The sequence below is a fragment of the Scyliorhinus canicula genome, chromosome 16, assembly GCF_902713615.1.
Source record: "Scyliorhinus canicula chromosome 16, sScyCan1.1, whole genome shotgun sequence".
NCBI lineage: Eukaryota > Metazoa > Chordata > Chondrichthyes > Carcharhiniformes > Scyliorhinidae > Scyliorhinus > Scyliorhinus canicula.
In genome coordinates, this window is record NC_052161.1 from 37,850,884 (window position 1) to 37,872,608 (window position 21,725).

The 21,725-nt window shown below is 41.6% G+C and overlaps 1 protein-coding gene across 5 annotated transcripts in view; it reads left to right on the plus strand.

Annotated features, from left to right (window-relative positions):
- The window catches only part of LOC119979707 (ubiquitin thioesterase ZRANB1), a 105,415-nt gene extending 84,026 nt beyond the window's left edge, over window positions 1–21,389 (plus strand). For 3 of the 5 annotated variants that reach the window (XM_038822265.1, XM_038822264.1, XM_038822262.1), the window contains 4 exons: window positions 966–1,086; window positions 12,892–13,021; window positions 18,931–19,160; window positions 19,867–20,085. In XM_038822265.1, coding sequence (XP_038678193.1) covers window positions 966–1,086; window positions 12,892–13,021; window positions 18,931–19,160; window positions 19,867–20,085 — 700 coding nt within the window. Of the gene's footprint in view, window positions 1–965; window positions 1,087–12,891; window positions 13,022–18,930; window positions 19,161–19,866 lie in introns of all 5 variants that reach the window. The other 2 variants (XM_038822267.1, XM_038822263.1) reach the window with 1 other exon arrangement.
- The last annotated feature ends 336 nt before the right edge of the window (window positions 21,390–21,725 follow it).

A 21,725-nucleotide genomic window follows, 5' to 3' on the forward strand; every position in this document is an offset into this window, starting at 1 on the left:
TTAATATGCGAACAGTCTGCACAACACACGCTTGTTACTGAATTTTAAGAAACTACAGAGAGTTGTGAACACCGCCCAGTCCATCACACAAACCCGTCTCCCATTCATTGACTCTGTCTACACCTCCCGCTGCCTTGGGAAAGTGGGCAGCATAATCAAAGACCCCTCCCACCCATGTACGGAATGATCAGTTTGAGCTGCACGCAGAACAATACTTTTCGCTGTACCTCGGTACACATGACAATAAACAAATCCTATACAATACCTGGTCTGAGGTTTGGAATTCTGTGACTAGTAACTCACCACCTGTCCCCTGAAAGTTTGTCCACCGCCTTCAAGGCACAAATCCGAAGTGTGAACAAACACTCCACTTATCTGGATGAGTACTACTCCCAACAACTCTAAAGAAGCGTAACACCATCCAGTACAATGTAGTTTGCTTGATCAGCACCCCATCCACCACCTTAAACGTTTGCTCCCTCCACCATCGATGCACAGTGGCAGCAGTGCTACCATATGTAAGATGCACTGCAGCAATTCACCAAGCCGTCTTTGACAGCACCATCCAGAACTGCAACCTCAACCACCTAGACCAACGGCATTACGTGCAAGTTCCCTTCCAATTCACAGGCCATTCTGATTTTGTATATCACTGTTCCTTCATTTCAAAGAATCAAAATCCCTAAACTCCCTTCTTATCGGCATTGTATGTGTGCCTGCACTGGATGGACTACAGTTCATAGACATTTTATTAATGGGTGTACTTTTGACTGTTAATGCACATTTTAAGTTCACTGAAAAGGCACTATTGCATGCTTGAAACAAAATAAATTGTTAATATTTTGCCATGAAAGAGCTTTGTGTTGGTAGTGTAAAATAAAAGAAATGTGTTTACTAATTGCAAATTTCTAGTGTTAAATTCGGTTGGAAGAATGTTAAATCCACTTTCCCTTCCCTCTTGTCAGGTTTTATACACGCTGGAAAGAATGGGAATCTTGGTACTCTCAGAGTTTTGGGTTACATTTCTCACTGAGAGAGGAGCAATGGCAAGAGGACTGGGCATTCATTCTGTCCCTTGCAAGTCAGGTAAATGATCACTTTTCTACTGTCTTCTATGAAGATTATTTTTTGGACATAATTTTTATTGAAATTTTATCTATTTTTGTACAAAGTTTACAAAAACAAACAATAACACACAATTATAGAAATAATCTCCCCCCCACAACAAGATAAACTTAAACCCCCCTAACAGCTAGTAGTAACTAACTCTTTAAAATACATTATAAATGACTGACATCAACAGTAAAACCTGCCCACCGACCCTCTCACGGTGAACTTGATCATCTTGAGGTGTAAAAATTCCATCAGGTCACCCAGCCACGCCGAGGTGCTTGGTGGTGTAGTCGACCCCCAGCTGAAGAGGATCCACCTCCTTGCCACAAGCGAAGCAAAGGCCGAAAACTCTACGCCTGCTCCCATCAGGAGTTCCAGCACATCCAAAACCCCAAACATCGGCACCAGTGACCACGGCTCCAACCCAGTGTTCAGAATTGCCAACATGGTGTCAGATAAAGACCTCCTGAAGCCCACCAGCTTTGACCATGATCAGAACACGTGCGCCTGGTGTACCAGCCCCCTTGAACAACGATCGCATCCTCCACCCCATCGAAAAACCGGCTCATTCTAGCTTTCGTGAGGTGTGCTCAAAACACTACTTTCAGCTGAATGAGACTCAGCTTCTCACAGGACGAGGTCGCGTTCACCCTCCTCCGTGCCGCGTTCCAAATCTCCTCCTCCAAAATTGGCCCTAGCTCTTCTACCCACTTTGCCATTACTCCCTCGACTGAGCCCATCTCTTCCCCCTCTATCCGCTGTTATATGCCTCCAACTCTAAGGAGAACAAAATCTGCTCGAGCCAGGTAGCAGGCTGCTTGACCGGGAAGGCTGGGCTTTTTAACCTCGCTATGCACCTGGAGGTACCTGAACCTATCAGCGCCCGTAAGCCCATATTTCTTAATCAGCTCCCCCAGGCTAGCAAACAGACCTTCTAAAAATAAATCTCCCACTATTCACCAACCCCCTCCTTCAACTCCCTAAACCTCACATCTGGCCTAACAGGTTCGAATAACTAGTTTTCACAGATGGGAGCTAGCCTTGAGGCAGCCTTCAAATTGAAATGTTGATGGAACTGCCTCCAAATTTTCATGTGTCACTGGGTCAGTTGAGTGTTTCTTTGGCACCAACAGAAGCGGAGCCGTTACTAACACTCCCAGACTTGCCCCCCTCACAGACTCTGCTTCCGCCTGAACCACAGCTCCTCAGTCCCCACACCACTCCACCTTTTCAGCATTAGCCACCCAATAGTAATATTGAAAGTTTGGTAAGGCCAAGCTCCCTGCTTGCGTCACCCATTGCAGCACCATCCGCCTGATCCTTGCGCCCTTACCTGCCCAAAGAATCCCAGTCACAAGCCGGTCAATCTCTCTGAAAAACGCCTTGGGCAGGAACCCCGGGAGATACTGGAAAAGAAACAAAAATCTTGGCAAAATATTCATCTTAACCAATTGTACTCGGCCTTTCGGGGATGGGTAGAGACTGTCCTATCTTTGCGGGGCTGTCTTGATCTTCCCCACCAGATATGTATAGTTCAACCTCTGGAGTTTCCCCAGTTCTTTGCTATCTGGACCCCTGGATACTGGAAATTACTTCCTGCTAACTGGAACGGTAACCCCATAGCCTCCCTCCCCCCTCTGCCCCGGTGTCCCAACCACAAAGTGTTCACTCTTTCCAATATTTAGCTTATAGCCAGCAAAGGTTTCTCAAAGACCTTTCAGGTAGATTTATTTTTGGTTGTGTAATTTTGCACTGAAATTGCAATCTAATTATTTTGAATGGATACTGAATAAAGTAGCGCTCTATGCATCCAACTTAAAATGAGATCTTTTCGAGCTGCATGTTTAATTGTTTTTGTTTTAACAAATAAAGCTGAAACCATCATCTCCTTAATCCTGTCCAGTTAATTATCAAGGGAATGCTTTTGCAATCTGACTGGAATCTAGGAATTCACATTAATAATTGATTTTATGCATGAGTCTTTCTGAATAGAATAGTTTAAAAAAAAATAAATAATAATTTTAGAGTATCCAATTATTTTTTTTTCCAATTAAGGGACAATTTTGCATGGCCAGTCCACCTAACCTGCACATCTTTGGGTTGTGGGGGTGAAACCCATGCAGACACGGGGAGAATGTGCAAATTCCACACAGACAGTGACCCGGGGCTGGGATTCGAACCCGGCTCCTCAGCACCGTAGTCCCAGTGCTAACCACTACACCACTGTGCTGCCCACTGAATAGAATGGTTATTATAAAACAGAAGAACTTGCAATATTAAAATAGACATGGAATTATAACTAACTTTTGCCGCAAGTAGATAAGTTGGGTATTGATGCATTTGTTTTGGTCATGATTTTGGGGTTGTTCCACCCCCATCATAAAAGCATGATTTTATGAAGAAGACGGCCATTTTGTTTTTAAAAAAGCAGCATGGAATATGGCAAATTTATCTTCACATGCTGGACCCCAGGGGTCTGGTGACCTTTTATGTTTTCTTTACAAGCACTGGATCTAATTCATGCCCGGGCATGTCTCAGGAAAGACTCTTAAAATGCAAACTACCCTTCCAGGTGCTGATGACTATTCCTCGACCATTTCTATTAACGTGACTTAGAATAACAAGACTGATAGACCTGCTGGTCTCCTGGAGATGCAAATGCAAATCAAGATATTGGAGGCTATTCATAACTGAAATGTTGATGAGGATTTTAAACATTACCTAAAATGTGTGGCAATTACTTAGCTCATCAAACCATTTGAGTTGATGATGGGAACACCTATATTGTGATCACATGACTGAAACTAGCCTGTGGTAAAAAAACACCCTACTAATTTGTCGGGGCAGGAAGACTAGAGTACAAAGTTTACAGACGGAAGACATCTCAACCAGAAAAAGATCCCTGCTGATCAATTCACTCACTGGCAGAGAAGCGGATCAGTTCTTTCGCTGTGGATTACATCTTCACTACAGGAGCTTAACTTCAACTGGTAACGCCAGATACCTGCCTTGGCATGGAGTATGCCACTGTGCATTCATTGCTAGAAACTTTCAATATCCATTGTCCAGTTCAGGAAGAGCGGATCCTCAGGCCTGCAACATGCCCAGTTGCCATCTCGAGAACTGACTGGAACATTGATTTTCGGAATCTATTGGAAATTTAAGTGCATGTTACATCTTTTGTAATCATCTTTTCATTTATTTGTGTCTGTGGCTTGTGTGAATAAATGAGTGCTGTTGTGTTTACAATTATGGGTGTTAAGAAAATAACCTTTTATTTTGTAATTTAAACTAATGAAGGCCTGTCTTGTGTCTTTTTCTTAAAAAATTGCAGGACTTGAGGGTTTAAAATATTTCTTCTCTAAGAGGTGGGACTAGGGGGAAATTATATCTCGACTCTCCCTTGACCATAACAATCTCATTTGGATGGATGTATTTCTGAATTGAGAACAAGAGACACGATTGTAATTTAAAAGCCGTGAACCTAATTATAGGATAATTTGTGCAAATTATATTAGTCAAAACTATATTTTTCTTTAAAAATACGGAAGAACACTATTATTGGGACACTTGAATTTTTTTTGAAGAAGGTCATAAGGTCACCAAGGACTGGGAACAAGCCTGCCTTTATTCAATAAATCATCTGACTAGCATGCTACTTGAGTGGGACTGAGCTATGTGCTTGCAATGCAATCACTTCAATTATCATAGAATCAACAGTGCAGAAAGAGGCCATTTGACTCACCGAGTCTGCACCAGCCCTTGGAAAGAGCATCCTACTTAAGCCCACACCTCCACACTATCCCCGTAATCCAACCTATCATTTTGAACACTCGGGCAATTTAGCATAGCCAATCCACCTAACCGGCACATCTTGGACTGTGGGAGGAAACCGGAGCACCCGAGGAAACCCATGCAGACATGGGGAGGAAGTGCAAACTGCACAGTCACCTGAGGCCAGAATTGAACCCGGGTCCCTGGAGCGGTGAGGCAGCAGTGCTAACCACTGTGCCGCCCACATCCGTATCAATCATGGTTCTCTCTCTCTCTTCCCCCCACTCTCTTCGACTTCCCAGAATCCTCTGCTCGAAGGAAAACAACCCAGTCTATCCAATCTCTCTTCATTACTGTAACTCTCCAACCCAGGTAACATCCTGTTAAGCCTCTTCTGCACCCTTTCCAGTGCTATCGCATCCCTCCTGTGGATGTGATAGCACTGGAAAGGGTGCAGAGGAGGTTTAACAGGATGTTGCCTATGTTGGAGAGTTACAGCAATGAAGAGATTCTATGGATTCCAGAACTGCACACAATACTCTAGCTGTGGCCAAACCAAAGTTTTATACAATTCCTGCTGTTAAACTCTATGCCTTGACTAATAAACGCAAGTATATCATATGTCTTCGTCAGATGATTTATTGAATAAAGGCAGGCTTGTTTCCACTATATCCACCTGCCCTGCTACCTTAAAGGACCAATGTACATGTACACATTCAAACTCACACTCCTGACTTGAGCCTTGTAGCAGATGGACAGGCTTTGAAGAATCAGCAGGTGAGTTACTCACCATAGAATTCCCATCCGTTCACCTGCTTTTGTAGCCACAGTATTTATATGGCTAATCCAGTTCAGTTTCTAGTGAATGGTAACCCCAAGGTGGATTCAGCAACGCTGATGCCATTGAATGTCATGGGGAGATGGTTGGATTCGCTTTTGTTGGAGATGGCCCCTTTTCTGCCCCAGCAATGTCCAGGTCTTACTGTTGGGCAGACTGCTTCAGCGTCTGAGAAACTGTGAATGGTGCCAAACATTGTGCTATGAATAATTATCTGAACGGGACTTTATTGGTGGGTTGGCGGGGGGGAAAGAGAGCTCCAGTGACAATAACCTGGACTGAGATTGACTTCCAACAACCCCAACCAACTTTCTGTCAAGGGGCGTTGCTCTAAACTCACCTTTTGAGTTCAGATCTTTGTCCACATTTGGACGAGTTAAAATTAGGTCAGAAGCTGAGTGGTCCTGGTGGAGCCCAAACTGAGCATTAGTAAGTTATTGCTAGTAAGTGCCAGTTGATAGCATTGTCGATGACCCCATCCAACACTTTTCTGATGATCGAGCGAAGACTGACGGTGCTAACTGGGTTGGATTTGTCCTGCTTTTTGCGGATAGGACATACCCAGGCAATTTCTCACATTGCCAGGTAGATGCCAGTACTATAGGAACAATTTGGTTAAGGATGCAACTAGTTCTGGAGCATAATCCTACAGTACTATTGCCGGAATATTGTAAGGGCCTTTGCTGTATCCATTCTATTCAGTCACTTTTTGATATCATATGGAGTAATTCAAATTGGCTGAAGACTGGCATCTGTGATGCTGGAGGCCTCTGGAGTAGGCCGAGATGCATCATTCACTCAGCACTTCTGCCTGCTGACTGTTGCAAATGCTTCAGCTGTATCCTTTAACTGGTGTGTTAAGTTGCCCCATCATTGAGAATGAAGATATTTGTGGAGCCTTCTCCTCCAGGTAGCTAATTGTTCGCCACCATTCAAGGCTAGATGTGGCTGGGCTGCAGAGTTTAGATCTGATTTGGTGATTGTGGGATGGTTTAACCCTGTTTATGTTGCATGCTTTTTTCACTCAGGCATGCAAGTATTTCTATGTTGTAGCTTCACCAGGTTGACATCTCATTTTTAGGTATGACTGATGCTGCTCCTGGCATGGCCTCCTGCACTCTTCGTTGATCCTCCAGTTTGATGCTGACAGTAGTGTGGGGTTTTGTCAAGCCACACGGGTTGTTTAAAATAATCAGCTGCGGCTGATGACCCACAACGCCTTTTGGATACCCCATTTTGAGATGCTGGATCTATTCAAAATCTATCCCTTTTACCGCTGTGGAGGGTATCCTCAACGTGGAGATGCAATTTCATCTCCACAAAGTCAGCAAGAAATATTCTTGTCCAAGTTTGATCTGATGCCATAGACTTCATGGGGTCTAGAGATGTGGAGAATTCCCAACTATATACCCACTGTTATCCTGGCAGCAGGACAGTGATGGTGGTGTGACATGATACGGTGAGCATGACTATGTTGGGCTGTTTTTTAATTGATGGAGAAAAAGGGGCAAAGGCTAATTACATACTGGAAATGACACACGCAGGCAAGCTTTAGGTTTTGGACCCGTTGTTATTGAAATCAGCGACTTGGGGAATAAGCTGAGAGGGACGGCTGTCCTAATGCGTCCTCTACCTGCCTTGCCTGAAATTTGTGTGTGGTTATCAGTCTGTAGCCAAATAATCCTCATGACTACAACTTGACTGAATTGGGAAACCCGAAAGGCCGAGGTGAGAAGAATTTACCCAGCTCTAAATTCTCCACCAAAAAGTTCCATTGGTGAAAACTTCCAGATATTTACTGGGACCAGCGACCCATTTTCACACAAGGGAGCTCCAAATCGACAGAATCAAAACCCTGAGAAGTTTATCCATTATTTTATGAAGCCTGTCTTCTGCACATCCTTTCTTTGTGAGTGTGTGCTATGGGTATTAAAAAAAAAGTGATAGGTAGTTATATTTCCATAGTACAATTGTATGTGCACCAGTTCTTGCAACTTGTTTTCACAAAGGAAGTTTTATAATGAATCTGAGTTTATTGAACGAAGCCTGTTAAAAAAAATTTTATTCTGGGTCTAACAGCAATGTGGGTAAATAATTTTAGTGGGTGAATTAAACTTTGAAGCTAATGACGCGATCTGTGGAAGAGTGGGGCTAGATAAACTGTGAGTCTCTCGTCCTATTTGTTACAAATTGCTTTCAGAAACTGCCTAGAACACTGGATGATGTTTCATAGCATCCTGTATGTAAGGAATGGCAGTGTAATGGATAGCAGAGGATTGCAGTTCATCCAAGGACATCATGAAAAATGTACCAATTCTGAACAACTCTCCAAACAATGGAGCAGTGTTTCAAATACTTTAGTTGGCATTTTTGCTGTGAGTGCTATCTTAACATTTTTCAAATTGCTCTTTAATGACATGATTATGACAGTAGTTTTGAATAACTGCAGCCAGATAAAAATCACACTAATCAGTTATATCAATATTTGTTTAAAATATATGTTCAAATATTTCCATTTGGAAATAGACTTTCAATGGAGATGAAAATTCAGTTAAATCATCTTCACGCTTATGTGAATAGATTGAGAATTTCAGGTTTGAGTAGAAATAATTGTTTGTAAAAATATTGGCAGTTTCTTTTCCAGTTATTCAGTGGATTGTTTTGATGTTTAGTTTTCTGTGCTTTCCCATAACTTTGCTTTTTTTTTTGAAAACTTCCTGAAAACAGTGGCAATTCCTTGTTATTTAAGTTGAATGTGGCATGAAATGGTCCACTTCTACTCGACTTTCACACTATGCTGATGGACTTTTTAAAACAATTATTTTGCTTTTTGTTGCCTGATAAATGTGTTTATAATTTGGGCTATCGGCTTTGGGCACTTGGATTTATGCCTAGTTTTATTTATCTGAGACATTGAAAACTACAACCACAGCATTAGGCATGTAATTAATGACGAAGTATGAAATATCACAAACTGAGGTATAGTTTGTACTACAAACCACTGCCTTTATTTCACTTTCTGTTACATTCTGAGGTTTAAGTTGATCATTGAGGTAGTTGGAGCACGTTATGTTCTTGGGCCAGACCTCCGACATGTTTGTAGGATCTAGTTCAGAATCAATAATATTTAGCTTAAAGTCGTCAAAGTTTGAGATTTAACATATTTGTTCAGTGAAGAAAGCCACCGATTCCACAGTTTTGAACAAACAAAACTAAGCTTTACAGGCTCAGAAGATAAAACAATTTATAATATCTATCTTGCACTCTAACATGCAGAGTCAATATGAGGTACATGTGACTTAACAAGCAAACTGGTGGAACACACCACGCTGCACAGTAAACAATGGATGCACCCAAAACAGATTCCACCCAGATATCAGTAACGCTAAGTCAATCGATCCCACTGAAACTTCGTCTTTCTCACCAGAGTTTCCAATCTTCACTTTCGAGGATCTTTCCATGGAATTTGCTCCAATTCAGATGGCTTCAATGATAGCCCGCCGTGCAGGGTTTCAATCTCATCCGCTGAGATTCTCTTCCCCTAGATTTCTACGTTTACTCTTCAGCATCATAAGCACAATTTCAGCTCTTTAGCCATGGCAAGCAGAACACTGCTCCAAAGGGGGCATCTTTGTCTTTTTGTTAAAGTTTTGCTTTCTTTATTGGGGCTGAGGTGGTGGTGGTTGTGGGGATGGGTGCGTGGACTGGGGATCGGATGGGTATAGTTTGCATCATGTTCAGGTTTGCTGTATTGTTATTTAATAATTTTTAATAAAACATTAAAAAAAATATAAACAATATCAAAAAAACTACCTCTGCAGTGCTAGTCTTCATTAAATTTAATGCTGGCTTGTTAATGGAGCTAAGCCTTAAACAAAGAAGAATTCTTTGGTGATTTAATCATGGCGTATCAGGGTAGTTTTAGTATTAATGGGTCAGTTAATACTTGAACAGTATTTCAGTCTTCTCACTAATCTAATTCTATATTTTAACTTTGCGAGCATTAACCCTGTCGGTCTTTTTTGTGGGACATGGTAAACACCTCCTTTATTTCAAGCTTTCAACTTGTATCATGACCTAAATAAGGACCCTTTTATGGTTCTGTTGTTTCTTTCCTTTTGCTGTATAAGCATTGAGAATATTGTACACTTGTCACCTGTTCTAATGGGAGAATGATTAATTAGCCAAATCCTTATGCTCACTTTTTATTTTTGTGTTGAGTACTTTTTTTTGGTTGTAATGTAATAGAATCATAGAATATTACAGCTGTTTAGGCCATGAAATCAGTACTGTAATCTGCGCGTACAAGATAACTCTGTTTTTCCAGGTTGACTTGTTTGCCACGTCTACACTCTGCCTGTTGTGTTATTAATCTGTCCATTATTTTGTCCTGAGTGGCTATTCAGAGCTATAGCTTCTTCTTCTCTAATCTGATCATTCCTGTCGTACCTCATACCCCAAACCTCATACCCCTTGTTCCCCATGGAAGCTTGTGGTGTAATGGTAATGTTACTGGACGAACAATCCAGAGGCTCAGGCTAATGCTTTCACAATTTGGGTTTAAACTCGTATGGCAGCTGGTGGACATTAAGTTCAATTAATAAATTCTGGAATTAAAAAGGCAGTATCCGTAATGGTGACCATGAAACTACCATCGATGGCAGCCATTGTAGGCCAGCAAGAATGGGTTAAAATGGCAATGGAACATGGGGCGAGTTAAGATGAAGGCACTGGAATTTTGGATGAAAGTATAGAGGGTAGAGTGAGAGAGAAGCCAACAATGCATTGGATTAATGATGTCTAGAGATAATTAAGGTATAAATGAGAGTTTTAGCAAAGTTGGAAAGGTGGAAATAGGCTGTCTTAGTGATGGACGATGATGTTGGAAGCTCACCTCGGGATCAGGTTTGACACCAAGACGGTGAACAGACAGACTACTAGGAGAGGGACAGTGTTGGCTAAGGAATAGAATTAGAAAAGGTAACTGTAAACAACGGTTACAATCTTTTCAACATTTAATTTGAGGAAATTTCCATTAATTCCTAGATATTGGATAAACTGTCTGATAATTTTGCAATAATGGAGGACAAGAGAAATGATGGTGAGATAGAACTGGGTATTGTCTGCCTACTTGTGAAAAGTAATACTGTGCCTTTTGGGCGATATCGCCGAGAGATGTCACATAAATGGGAGGGGAACCAAGGATAGTTCCTTGAGAAACACCAGAGTAAAGGTGCAGGAGCAGGAAGAAAATCCATTGCAAGTGATTCTCTGGTTGCAAGTAGATAGGTAAGAATTTAACCAGGTGAGAATTCCCACTCAAATGGGAGGAGGATGGTGTAGTTAACTGTTTCAAAGGCTGTAGGCAGGTTGAGAAACGTGAGGGAAAATTTACTGAAAACGAAAAGCAAAGGTTGAATTAAGAGAGGAAAAAAGAAGCAAAAGCCAATTCAAAAATGAATTTGAAATTTTTCATTTAAAAAATCTCAATACATGAAGGATGTGATTCACACTTGCAGTAGTTAATTTTCAGTGATTGTGAGGTTGCTTAGCAGTCATTAACAACAATCATGTCATTAGAAGGTGCTTGAACGTGAAATAGAAAAACATAACTTGTGATGGGTTTAGTCCTTATCTATTGTCCAAGTACAGAAATTTGATGCCATTCAGTGGTGCAGCAGATGTTTGCAAACTAACACTGTCTCAAGTTATTGTAGCATTTGCATTTAAAAATGGTGGATGTCATTAGCTTTGCTGTTACTTTGGCAGCAAATGATGTGACAATAAAAGTCATGCTGCATTTACGCCAAAGATTATGGAAGGTATGGTGAAGAATAATTTGCAATTCCAAAGATGAATTAAGAATTTATTCTTATGCAATATAATGGAAACCTTGATGTGACTACCAAGTAATGATGAGTTAATTTATTATTTTGCTAAGTGACCCACCTCAAAATAAATTTTTGGCTACTTTCTACAGTGTTAACTTGGAGGGGCAGCTTTGTTTTCATTTTGTTTATTCACATCAGGTGTCTTACATAGAACATACAGTGCAGAAGGAGGCCATTCGGCCCATCAAGTCTGCACCGTCCCACTTAAGCTCTCACTTTCACCCTATCCCCATAAACCAACAACCCCATCTAACCTTTTTGGTCACTAAGGGCAATTTATCATGGCCAATCCACCTAACCTGCACGTCTTTGGACTGTGGGAGGAAACCGGAGCACCCGGAGGAAACCCACGCATACACAGAGAGAACGTGCAGACTCCGCGCAGACAGTGACCCAGCGGGGAATCGAACCTGGGACCCAGCCGCCTTGAAGCCATCCGCTTGTGCTACCGTGCTGCCCCAACCTTGAATGACATCCCCAGTTGATGCATGGTACTCACTAAAGACTTATAGGAATTCAATATGAATTGCCGTCTATAACTTGCGATGAATCGTTTGGAATGATTCTGATGTTTTTTCAAGTGGCTGAATGGCATCTTAAACCACAAGTAAAAAGTTACGGTTGACTTGTACTAGAGGCATCCATTGAGTACAGGTTGCTCATGACCGTTGAGATTGGATAGGATCCAAGCCGCTGCCGTCTGATTTCCAAAACAAGCCTGTTAATTTTGTGATCTGTCTGCTGCCCCAAGTGTCCATTCAATACTTACTGCAGTGTTATTTTAAATGACTGAAATGCTGTCTGGCCTGTTGCCATGTGTTGCTGTCAATGGAAGGTTTTCAGTTCAAAACAGGTGTTGCTGACAGCTTGGACATTTCATGCAATTGAATCATGATGACGTGGTCACTAAGGATTAGATGTATGACATAACCACTACAAAAATAATCCTCACTAGATGATCAAGAAGTAATGTTTGCTGATGGTGTAAATTTCTATTTAGTGTATGTTTGTTGCGAGAGTGATAATGCTGCTTCCTGCTCTAGATAGAGGAACTGCCAAGCAAGAAAAATGTTATTTTTAAAACTCGAGCACCTGCAGAGAAATGTGGATATTATATCTGCACAGGGTTGTGATTGTAACTGGATTATCGTAATGTTTCACCACACTCAGTTATTTCAGTGCTCAAATCTATATTTTGATCTAAAATGAATAGGTGGGAAACTAACTTTTGATTTGAAGGTTTAACATAAATTGTATCATGTTGACTCATTTCAGCCTGGAGCCAGTCTAGAGCAGACTCACATCTTTGTTCTAGCTCACATTCTTCGCCGACCAATTATAGTCTACGGAGTGAAGTACTACAAGAGTTTTCGTGGTGAGACTCTAGGATACACACGATTTCAAGGTAAGAAATTTTAAAATGTCAAAGTCAACTTGTACAGACCTATTCTGAGAACAGCTCGAAGCATGTCAGAATGTTTTTTAAGTAGAGCATCTTTGATTATGTGCTTCAGTCTCTAGAGTGGGGCTTGAATTCAAACACCTTCTGACTCAAATTAGCTTTCTACCATTGAGAGACTGATGTTGAAGTGTTGCTGGATGATCTTGAGACTGTAAAAGTAGTGGAGTGGGTCACGACTCAATTTCTCATTCCTGCAGGAAGGGGCATGAGGTCCTGCAGCAGGAGTTCAGGGAGCTAGGCAGAAAGTTAAAAGACAGGACTTCTGGGGTTGTAATCTCGGGATTACTCCCTGTGCCACGTACCAGTGAGGCTAGAAATAGAAAGATAGAGCAGCTAAACACGTGGCTAAACAGCTGGTGTAGGAGGGAGGGTTTCTGTTATCTGGACCACTGGGAGCTCTTCCGGGGCAGGTGTGACCTGTATAAGAAGGACGGGTTGTATCTAAACTGGAGAGGCATAAATATCCTGGCCGCGAGGTTTGCTAGTATGGCAGGGGGGTGGGTACCGGAGCAATAGGTCAGAAGGTGAAAGCATTGAGGGAGAACTAGGGAATGGGGCCAGTATGGCTCTGAGGAAGAGCAGACAGGGAGATGGGTCTGGTGGCCTGAAGTGCATATGTTTTAATGCAAGAAGTATTGTTAGAGCTTGGATTAGTACTTGGAACTATGATGTTGTTGCCATTACAGAGACCTGGTTGAGGGAAGGACAGGATTGGCAGCTAAACGCTCCAGGATTTAGATGTTTCAGGCGGGATAGAGGGGGAGATAAAAGGGGTGGAGGAGTTGCGCTACTGGTTAGGGAGAATATACCGCTGTACTACGTGAGGACACCTCAGAGGGCAGCGAGGCTATATGGGTAGAGATCAGGAATAAGAAGGGTGCAGTCACAATGTTGGGGTTTTACTGTAGGCCTCCCAACAGCCAGCAGGAGATAGAGGAGCAGATAGGTAGACAGATTTTGGAAACGAGTAAAAACAATAGGGTTGTTGTGATGGGAGACTTCAACTTCCCCAATATTGACTGGGACTCACTTAGTGCTCAGGGCTCAGAGGGGCAGAGTTTGTAAGGAGCATCCAGGAGGGCTTCTTTAAACAATATGTAGACAGTCCAACTAGGGAAGGGGCTGTACTGGATCTGGTATTGGGGAATGAGCCCGGCCAGGTGTTAGAAGTTTCAGTAGTGGAACATTTTGGGAACAGTGACCACAATTCAGTAAGTTTTAAAGTGCTGGACAAGGATAAGAGTTGTCCTAGGGTGAATGTGTTAAATTGGGGGAAGGCTAATTATAACAATATTAGGCGGGAACTGAAGAACCTAGATTGGGGGAGGATGTTTGAGGGTAAATCATCTGACATGTGGGAGGCTTTCAAATGTCAGTTGAAAGGAATTCAGGACCGGCATGTTCCTGTGCTGAAGAAGGATAAATACGGCAAATTTCTGGAACCTTGGATGACGAGAGATATTGTAGGCCTCGTCAATAGGAAAAAGGAGGCATTTGTCAGGGCTAGAAGGCTGGGAACAGACAAAGCCTGTGTGGAATATAAGGAAAGTAGGAAGGAACTTAAGCAAGGAGTTAGGAGGGCCAGAAGGGGTCACGAAAAGTCATTGGCAAATAGGGTTAAGGAAAATCCCACAGCTTTGTACACATACATAAAAAGCAAGAGGGTAGCCAGGGAAAGGGTTGGCCCACTGAAGGATAGGCAAGGGAATCTATGTGTGGAGCCAGAGGAAATGGGCGAGGTACTAAATGAATACTTTGCATCAGTATTCATCAAAGAGAAGGAATTAGTGGATGTTGAGTCTGGAGAAGGGTGTGTAGATAGCCTGGGTCACATTGAGAACTAAAAAGACGAGGTGTTGGGCACCTTGAAAAATATTAAGGTAGATAAGTCCCCAGAGCCGGATGGGATCTACCCCAGAATACTGAAGGAGGCTAGAGAGGAAATTGCTGAGGCCTTGACAGAAATCTTTGGATCTTCACTGCCTTCAGGTGATGTCCCAGAAGACTGGAGAATAGCGAATGTTGTTCCTTTGTCTAAGAAGGGTAGCAAGGAATCCAGGAACTACAGGCCACTGAATCTTACATCAGTGGTAGGGAAATTACTGGAGAGAATTCTTTGAGACAGGATCTACTCCCATTTGGAAGCAAATGGACGTATTAGTGAGAGGCAGCATGATTTTGTGAAGGGGAGGTTGTGTCTCGCTAACTTGATAGAATTTTTCGAGGAGGTCACAAAGATGATTGATGTAGGTAGGGCAGTGGATGTTGAAGTGGATGGACTTCAGTAAGGCCTTTGACAAGGTCCCTCATGGCAGACTGGTACAAAAGGTGAAGTCACACGGGATCTGCGGTGAGCTGGCAAGATGGATACAGAACTGGTCAGGTCATAGAAGGCAGAGAGTAGCAATGGAAGGGTGCTTTTCTAATTGGAGGCTGTGACTCGTGATGTTCCGCAGGGATCAGTGCTGGAACCGTTGCTGTTCGTAGTCTATATAAATGATTTGGAGGAAAATGTAATTGGTCTGATTAGTACGTTTGCAGACGACACAAAGGTTGGTGGAATTGCGGATAGCGATGAGGACTGTCAGAGGATACAGCAGGATTTACATTGTTTAGAGACTTGGGCGGAGAGATGGCAGATGGGGTTAAATCCGGACAAATGTGAGGTAATGCATTTTGGAAGGTCTAATGCAGGTAGGGAATATACAGTGAATGGTAGAACCCTCAAGAGTATTAAAAGTCAGATATCTAGGTGTACAGGTCCACAGGTCACTGGAAGGGGCAACACAGGTGGAGAAGGTAGTCAATAAGGCATACGGCATGTTTGCCTTCATTGGTCGGGGCATTGAGTATAAGAATTGGCAAGTCATGTTGCAGCTGTATAGAACCTTAGTTAGGCCACACTTGGAGTATAGTGTTCAATTCTAGTCGCCACACTATCAGAAGGATGTGGAAGCTTTAGAGAGGGTGCAGAAGAGATTTACCGGGATGTTGCCTGGTATGGAGGGCATTAGCTATGAGAAGAGGTTGAATAAACTCAGTTTGTTCTCACTGGAACGACGGAGGTTGAGGGGCGACCTTATAGAGGTTACAAAATGATGAGGGGCAAAGACAGAGTGGATAATCAGAGGCTTTTCCCCAGGGTAGAGGAGTCAATTGAAATGAATGAAAATGAAAATCGCTTATTGTCACGAGTAGGCTTCAATGAAGTTACTGTGAAAAGCCCCTAGTCGCCACATTCCGGCGCCTGTCCGGGGAGGCTGGTACGGGAATCGAACCGTGCTGCTGGCCTACTTGGTCTGCTTTAAAAGCCAGCAATTTAGCCTGGTGAGCTAAACCAGCCCCAGTTATTAGGAGGCGCAGGTTTAAGGTGCGAGGGGCAAGGTTTAGAGATATACGAGACAAGTTATTTTACACAGAGGGTAGTGGGTGCCTGGATCTCGCTGCTGGAGAAGGTGGTGGGAGCAGGGACGATAGTGACATTTAAGGGGCATCTGGACAAATACGTGAATAGGATGGGAATAGAGGGATACGGACCCAGAAAGTGTAGAAGATTTTAGTTTAGACGGGCAGCATGGTCTGCACGGGCTTGGAAGGCCGAAGGGCCTGTTCCTGTGCTGTACTTTTCTTTGTTCTTTGATCTTTGTTCTTGCTTACCCAAGTGTAGTTTCTGGAAAATTTGCATTGCTTGGGAGGAAATCCTGCTCACCAGCTCCTCGTGCATTCTCAGACAGAGCATGCATAGGTGTTCAAAGGAATGGTTTTTAGCTGTGCAATGGTGGTAGCTGTGCGTGGAAATTAGGTTTTTAAGTAGATGGGATTAACTGAAACTTGTGGATTACTAACTGTCTCTTAAATGTCTCAATTGGTAAGAAATATTTGTTTGAAGAATAAGCTGGCAAAATGTTGGTTTATGTGGAACAGTGATTTAAGATTAGCTAATCTTCTAGTATATATAGAATCACAATTGTGGCAATATTTTAAAAATTGCCCTGTACAACTGATCAGTCTGAATCCTCGGATTGTCTGTTGTTAGTTGGATTCTTGGATTGCCTATTGTTAGTTGGATTCAGAAAAGGATAAAGGGAGAATTGGGTGCAGTTTAACAGTTTTGTTGCAAGACCGTAGGTCTATGCAGCTTTCTTCTAAAGTAAAACCAATCCATCCCCATCACTGGCAAAATCATTGTTGCCAACAATTGGGAGAGCCCTGAAAAAGCTCCAAATTTAGGGTAGCATTAAATAGTGAGGATGACTGTACTGGCTTTTCGACCAAGCTCTTGCTCAGATTTTGCCTCGGCTCTCTTTTAAGATTTGAGCAGTTTTGGCAGCACCTCAGCACATAATTTTCCGTTATTCACACCCCCTCACTAATTTGCAAAAGTAGACAACTCCCAATTCCATAGTAATTTCCAAAGAATGTAGTAGAGGTAAAAAAGAAACAGAATTATACCAAGTTGACGATTAATTAAATGTTTGTAATACTGGATGATCTGACTTTGTAATACAAAAGGACAGTAGGATTAGACTGTACTGTAATCAATTGTATATTTAGGTTGTCCAGTTTAGTGGGCAGAAAGATGTACTTGTATCTCAACTGTTTACAATGTACATCAATGATTTGGATGAAGGGATCGAATGTATGGTAGCTAAATTTGCAGATGAAACCAAGATATAGAACATAGAACAGTACAGCACAGACAGGCCCTTCGGCCCTCGATGTTGTGCTGAGCAATGATCACCCTACTCAAACCCACGTATCCACCCTATACCCGTAAACCCAACAAATCCTGAGTGATCTTGACAGGGTAGATACCGCAAGGATGTTTCCAATTATGGGGGAGACTAAATGTTGGGGACACTGTTAAGACTGATGAGAATATATTTGAGGGTCGTTAGTATGTGGAATTATCTTCCCCAGAGGCAGAGTGTTTATTGAAGGCAGTGTTAGACAGATTTGTGATGAACAATAGAGCTGGGGGTTATTGGGGGGGGGGGAAGAGAGGGTTGCAGACAGGAAAATGGAGTTGAGTGAACAACCAGATCAACCATGATCATATTGAATGGTGAAGCAGGCTTGAAAATCTGAATGGCTTCCTCATATATTCCCTTCCAATGTCCCCTGCAATTTTTGCACATCACTTAGATAATTGCTTTGTTTAATGCTTAATTCATGTGCAAATCAATACATGTTACCCTTACTACACACACAACAAATGCACACGTGTTCTTCTATTAATCAAAAGTTTTGAAATGGGTGGTTGGTCGTTTGGATGCTATTAATCTTTTCATCAATTCTGTAGAACAAAGATTTCAAGCAAGTTGTTTGTACAAGCCAGAGCAGAAAATTTGACGAACATGTAGTTTAGTCCCTGAGAACAGATAAGTAGGAAAGATTCACAAAATGACGGCTGAAATTTTGGCTTATTTAGCCTGATTGTAATCATCTTGTTTTTTTTGCATCCTTTCCTTCCAGCACCGCCCTGCCTGTTAAGAATTTGACTTTGCGTCGAGAGAATTTTTTCAGCTCTGTAAGAGCACTTTGAAAAGATGTGTGGGGGTCTGTTTGGAAATTGCAAATGCTAATTATTATTTGCAAATGATTTCCAAATGTGTATAGTGTGAGGAAGGCAATGATGCACATTGTGATGTACCCTAAAATTCTTCAGATGAGCAAAGGTTTTAATGGCTGTATAAATGCATGGTTATAATGAAGAATAGAAAATGTTATCCAGTGGTCAAAAACAGCAGTATGAATGAATACTTTTATAAACCAGTTAGTCCTATATTATGAAGGAGTTTATTCGATTACGGTTGATGTTTGTCTGCTAATATGACTCTCCTCCTCCACAGGGGTGTACTTGCCTTTGCTATGGGAGCAGAGTTTCTGTTGGAAAAGCCCTATAGCTCTGGGGTATACAAGGGGCCATTTTTCTGCACTGGTCGCTATGGAAAATGTTGGCTATGACAATCGAGGTGCTGGCGCCAACCTAAATACAGATGATGATGTCAACATTACCTTCTTGCCACTGGTGGACAGTGAGAGGAAGCTACTGCACATACACTTCCTTTCGGCTCATGAGGTACATAATAATAATCATAATCTTTATTAGTGTCACAAGTAGGTTTAAATTAACAATTCAATTAAGTTACTGTGAAAATCCCCTAGCTACACTCCGATTCCTATTCGGGTACACTGAGGGAGAATTCAGAATGTCCAATTCATCTAACAAGCACTTCTTTTGGGATTTGTGGGAGGACCGTGGAACGCCCGGAGGAAACCCAGCAGACACTGGGAGAACATGCAGACTCCGTACAGACAGTAATCAAGCAGGAAATCTAACTCTGGTCCCTGGCACTGTGAAGCAACAGTGCTAACCACTGCTACCGTGCTGCCCACGTGGGTTTGGTGGTTGTTTTAATACTCCATTATGTCATACATTCCATTTTTCTTTCAATTTGTGTTAACTCGGGTCACTAGTTTTAAAATGCTTTAGGTAATCCTGAAATTTAACTTCAATTTATTCAATTCCTCATGTGTTGTGTTCTTTTTGAGTTGAGTTGTTGTAAATATAACTATTTATGGGATTCAGTTGGTGAACAATAGACGATTTGTTTTTTTTAATGGGCAATCTTGAACAATCATAAAGTGAATGTGATTTTTAAACTGAGTTATATTGACAATGTAGGCACAGTGCATTTGAGATGCATAAATTCTGATGCTCGAGAAACAACCAACTAATCGATATTCATTCTGGAACAACTTTACTGAAATTTTCTTTTTCACAGATTGGTAACGAGGACCAGCAGGAGAAGCTACTAAGAGAATGGCTTGACTGTTGTGTCACAGAGGGTGGAGTTCTCGTTGCACAGCAAAGGAGCTCCCGTCGGCGCAACCATCCATTGGTTACACAAATGGTGGAGAAATGGTTAGATCGTTATCGGCAGATACGACCATGCACTTCTCTTTCAGATGGTGAGGAAGATGAGGAGGAGGATGATGAATGATGCTAGGTATCTGATGGACTCATGGGCATTACTTTGCTAAGAAGCCTGCAGATTGGACTCTTCTGGCTTGTCGTGCATCATGGAAAGTTTGGATACCAAATAGAAGTCACGTTTGAGGTCTGATCTTTGGCAACAAAAAAGGCTGATGTGTTTTGCCAAGTTGGAATCAGAACTGGCGTGGTGGACAACAATAAACTATGAATACTAAATTTACTTTAATGTTAAGAGAAAAAGCTTTCCCCCCCCCAAAAAAAATTGTACATCCTTAGCTATAAATGTACTGCATGTGGTTGTGTAAGAACTTGTGTAACAGGGAAAGAACTATACCAGCATCTAAAAATAATTGAATTTCTATTGGTTTCCTAGCAAGGGCACTTAAAATCTCCTGTTTTAAATTCCGGTTTGTTCCTTTTAGATTTATTTTATTATAGCCATTTACAGTCTTTGTCAATGTTTTCAAGATACTTGTGCATGTGTTCTTTTGAGAGAGAATTTTATGCCAAATTATGTTGCTGAGGGACAGGTTGCAGTTTGTACACTGGGTTTTGAAGAAAAAGGGGCATCATGGATGGCAAAAAAAAACCATAATGAGAACAAGTGCATGGGTATTCTCTAAAACACATTGGGACTGAATACTATAATGAAGTAAAATCTAAGGAACAAAATAGAGAGGTTGGGTTGTGTTTGGAAAGTGTTCACCAAAGTATTGTCTTTGTTTCTGATTTAAAAAAAGAGGAACCTGTTACTCTATAGAGTATGGAGTCGGCATATTATTTGAGTTTGCAGAGGTCATACATGCTCTCTCTTAACTAATGTTCACTACTACAAATCTAGTTTAGACCCTGAACTCTGGCAGTAATTCTATTCTGATAAGCCTATTTATTTAAAGTGACCTGGAGACATGAGGTATTTTTTTCCCCCATAAAATTAAGTTGAGAACCAATTGTGTGGATTTTGTTGATTGTTTACTCAATCCCGAAGAAGAATTTCATGTTGCACAAATACATACTCTTGCTGTGAAAATGTTGCTGAATGTGCTGTTGACTTTTTTTTGTCTATGCAAATGCTGTGCACCACTGCTAAGCCAAAGGTTTCCACTTAACAAGGTTATTATATTGCAGTTGCATGTGTCTCACTGAAATTTTATAATTCTATTCAGTACACTTTTGAACTTTACAAGAAATACTTTCTCTTGGTAACATTCTAGGCATCTTATGCAAATTGAGTTTTCTATGTAATACCTGATGTTCAGTACTTGTCACGTCAGCAGCTAGACAAATTAAACTACATTGATGTGAAATATTTAGATGAGTTATTTTATGAAGGAAATTACAATTTTCCATTTCAGATGGTAAATTTGGAAATGTAAGCAAAGCATGCTTTAGGTACAAAGTAATTCCAAAGTTGAGAGTGTGATTTTTTTTAGAGAAATGTTTTATGAAAATTATTCAAGACACCACCTTGGATTTGAGTTTAAATTCCTTGTATGGCTTTAAGGTATTGGTGCATAATGAATATCCGTTGAGTTTAGATACACCATGCATTTGTTCTCAGGCATGCATTTGACCTCCCTGTTTGACTGTTATGCATTAATATTTGCTCACATGGAGACCTGTGACAAGCCAATATCTTCACGTGAG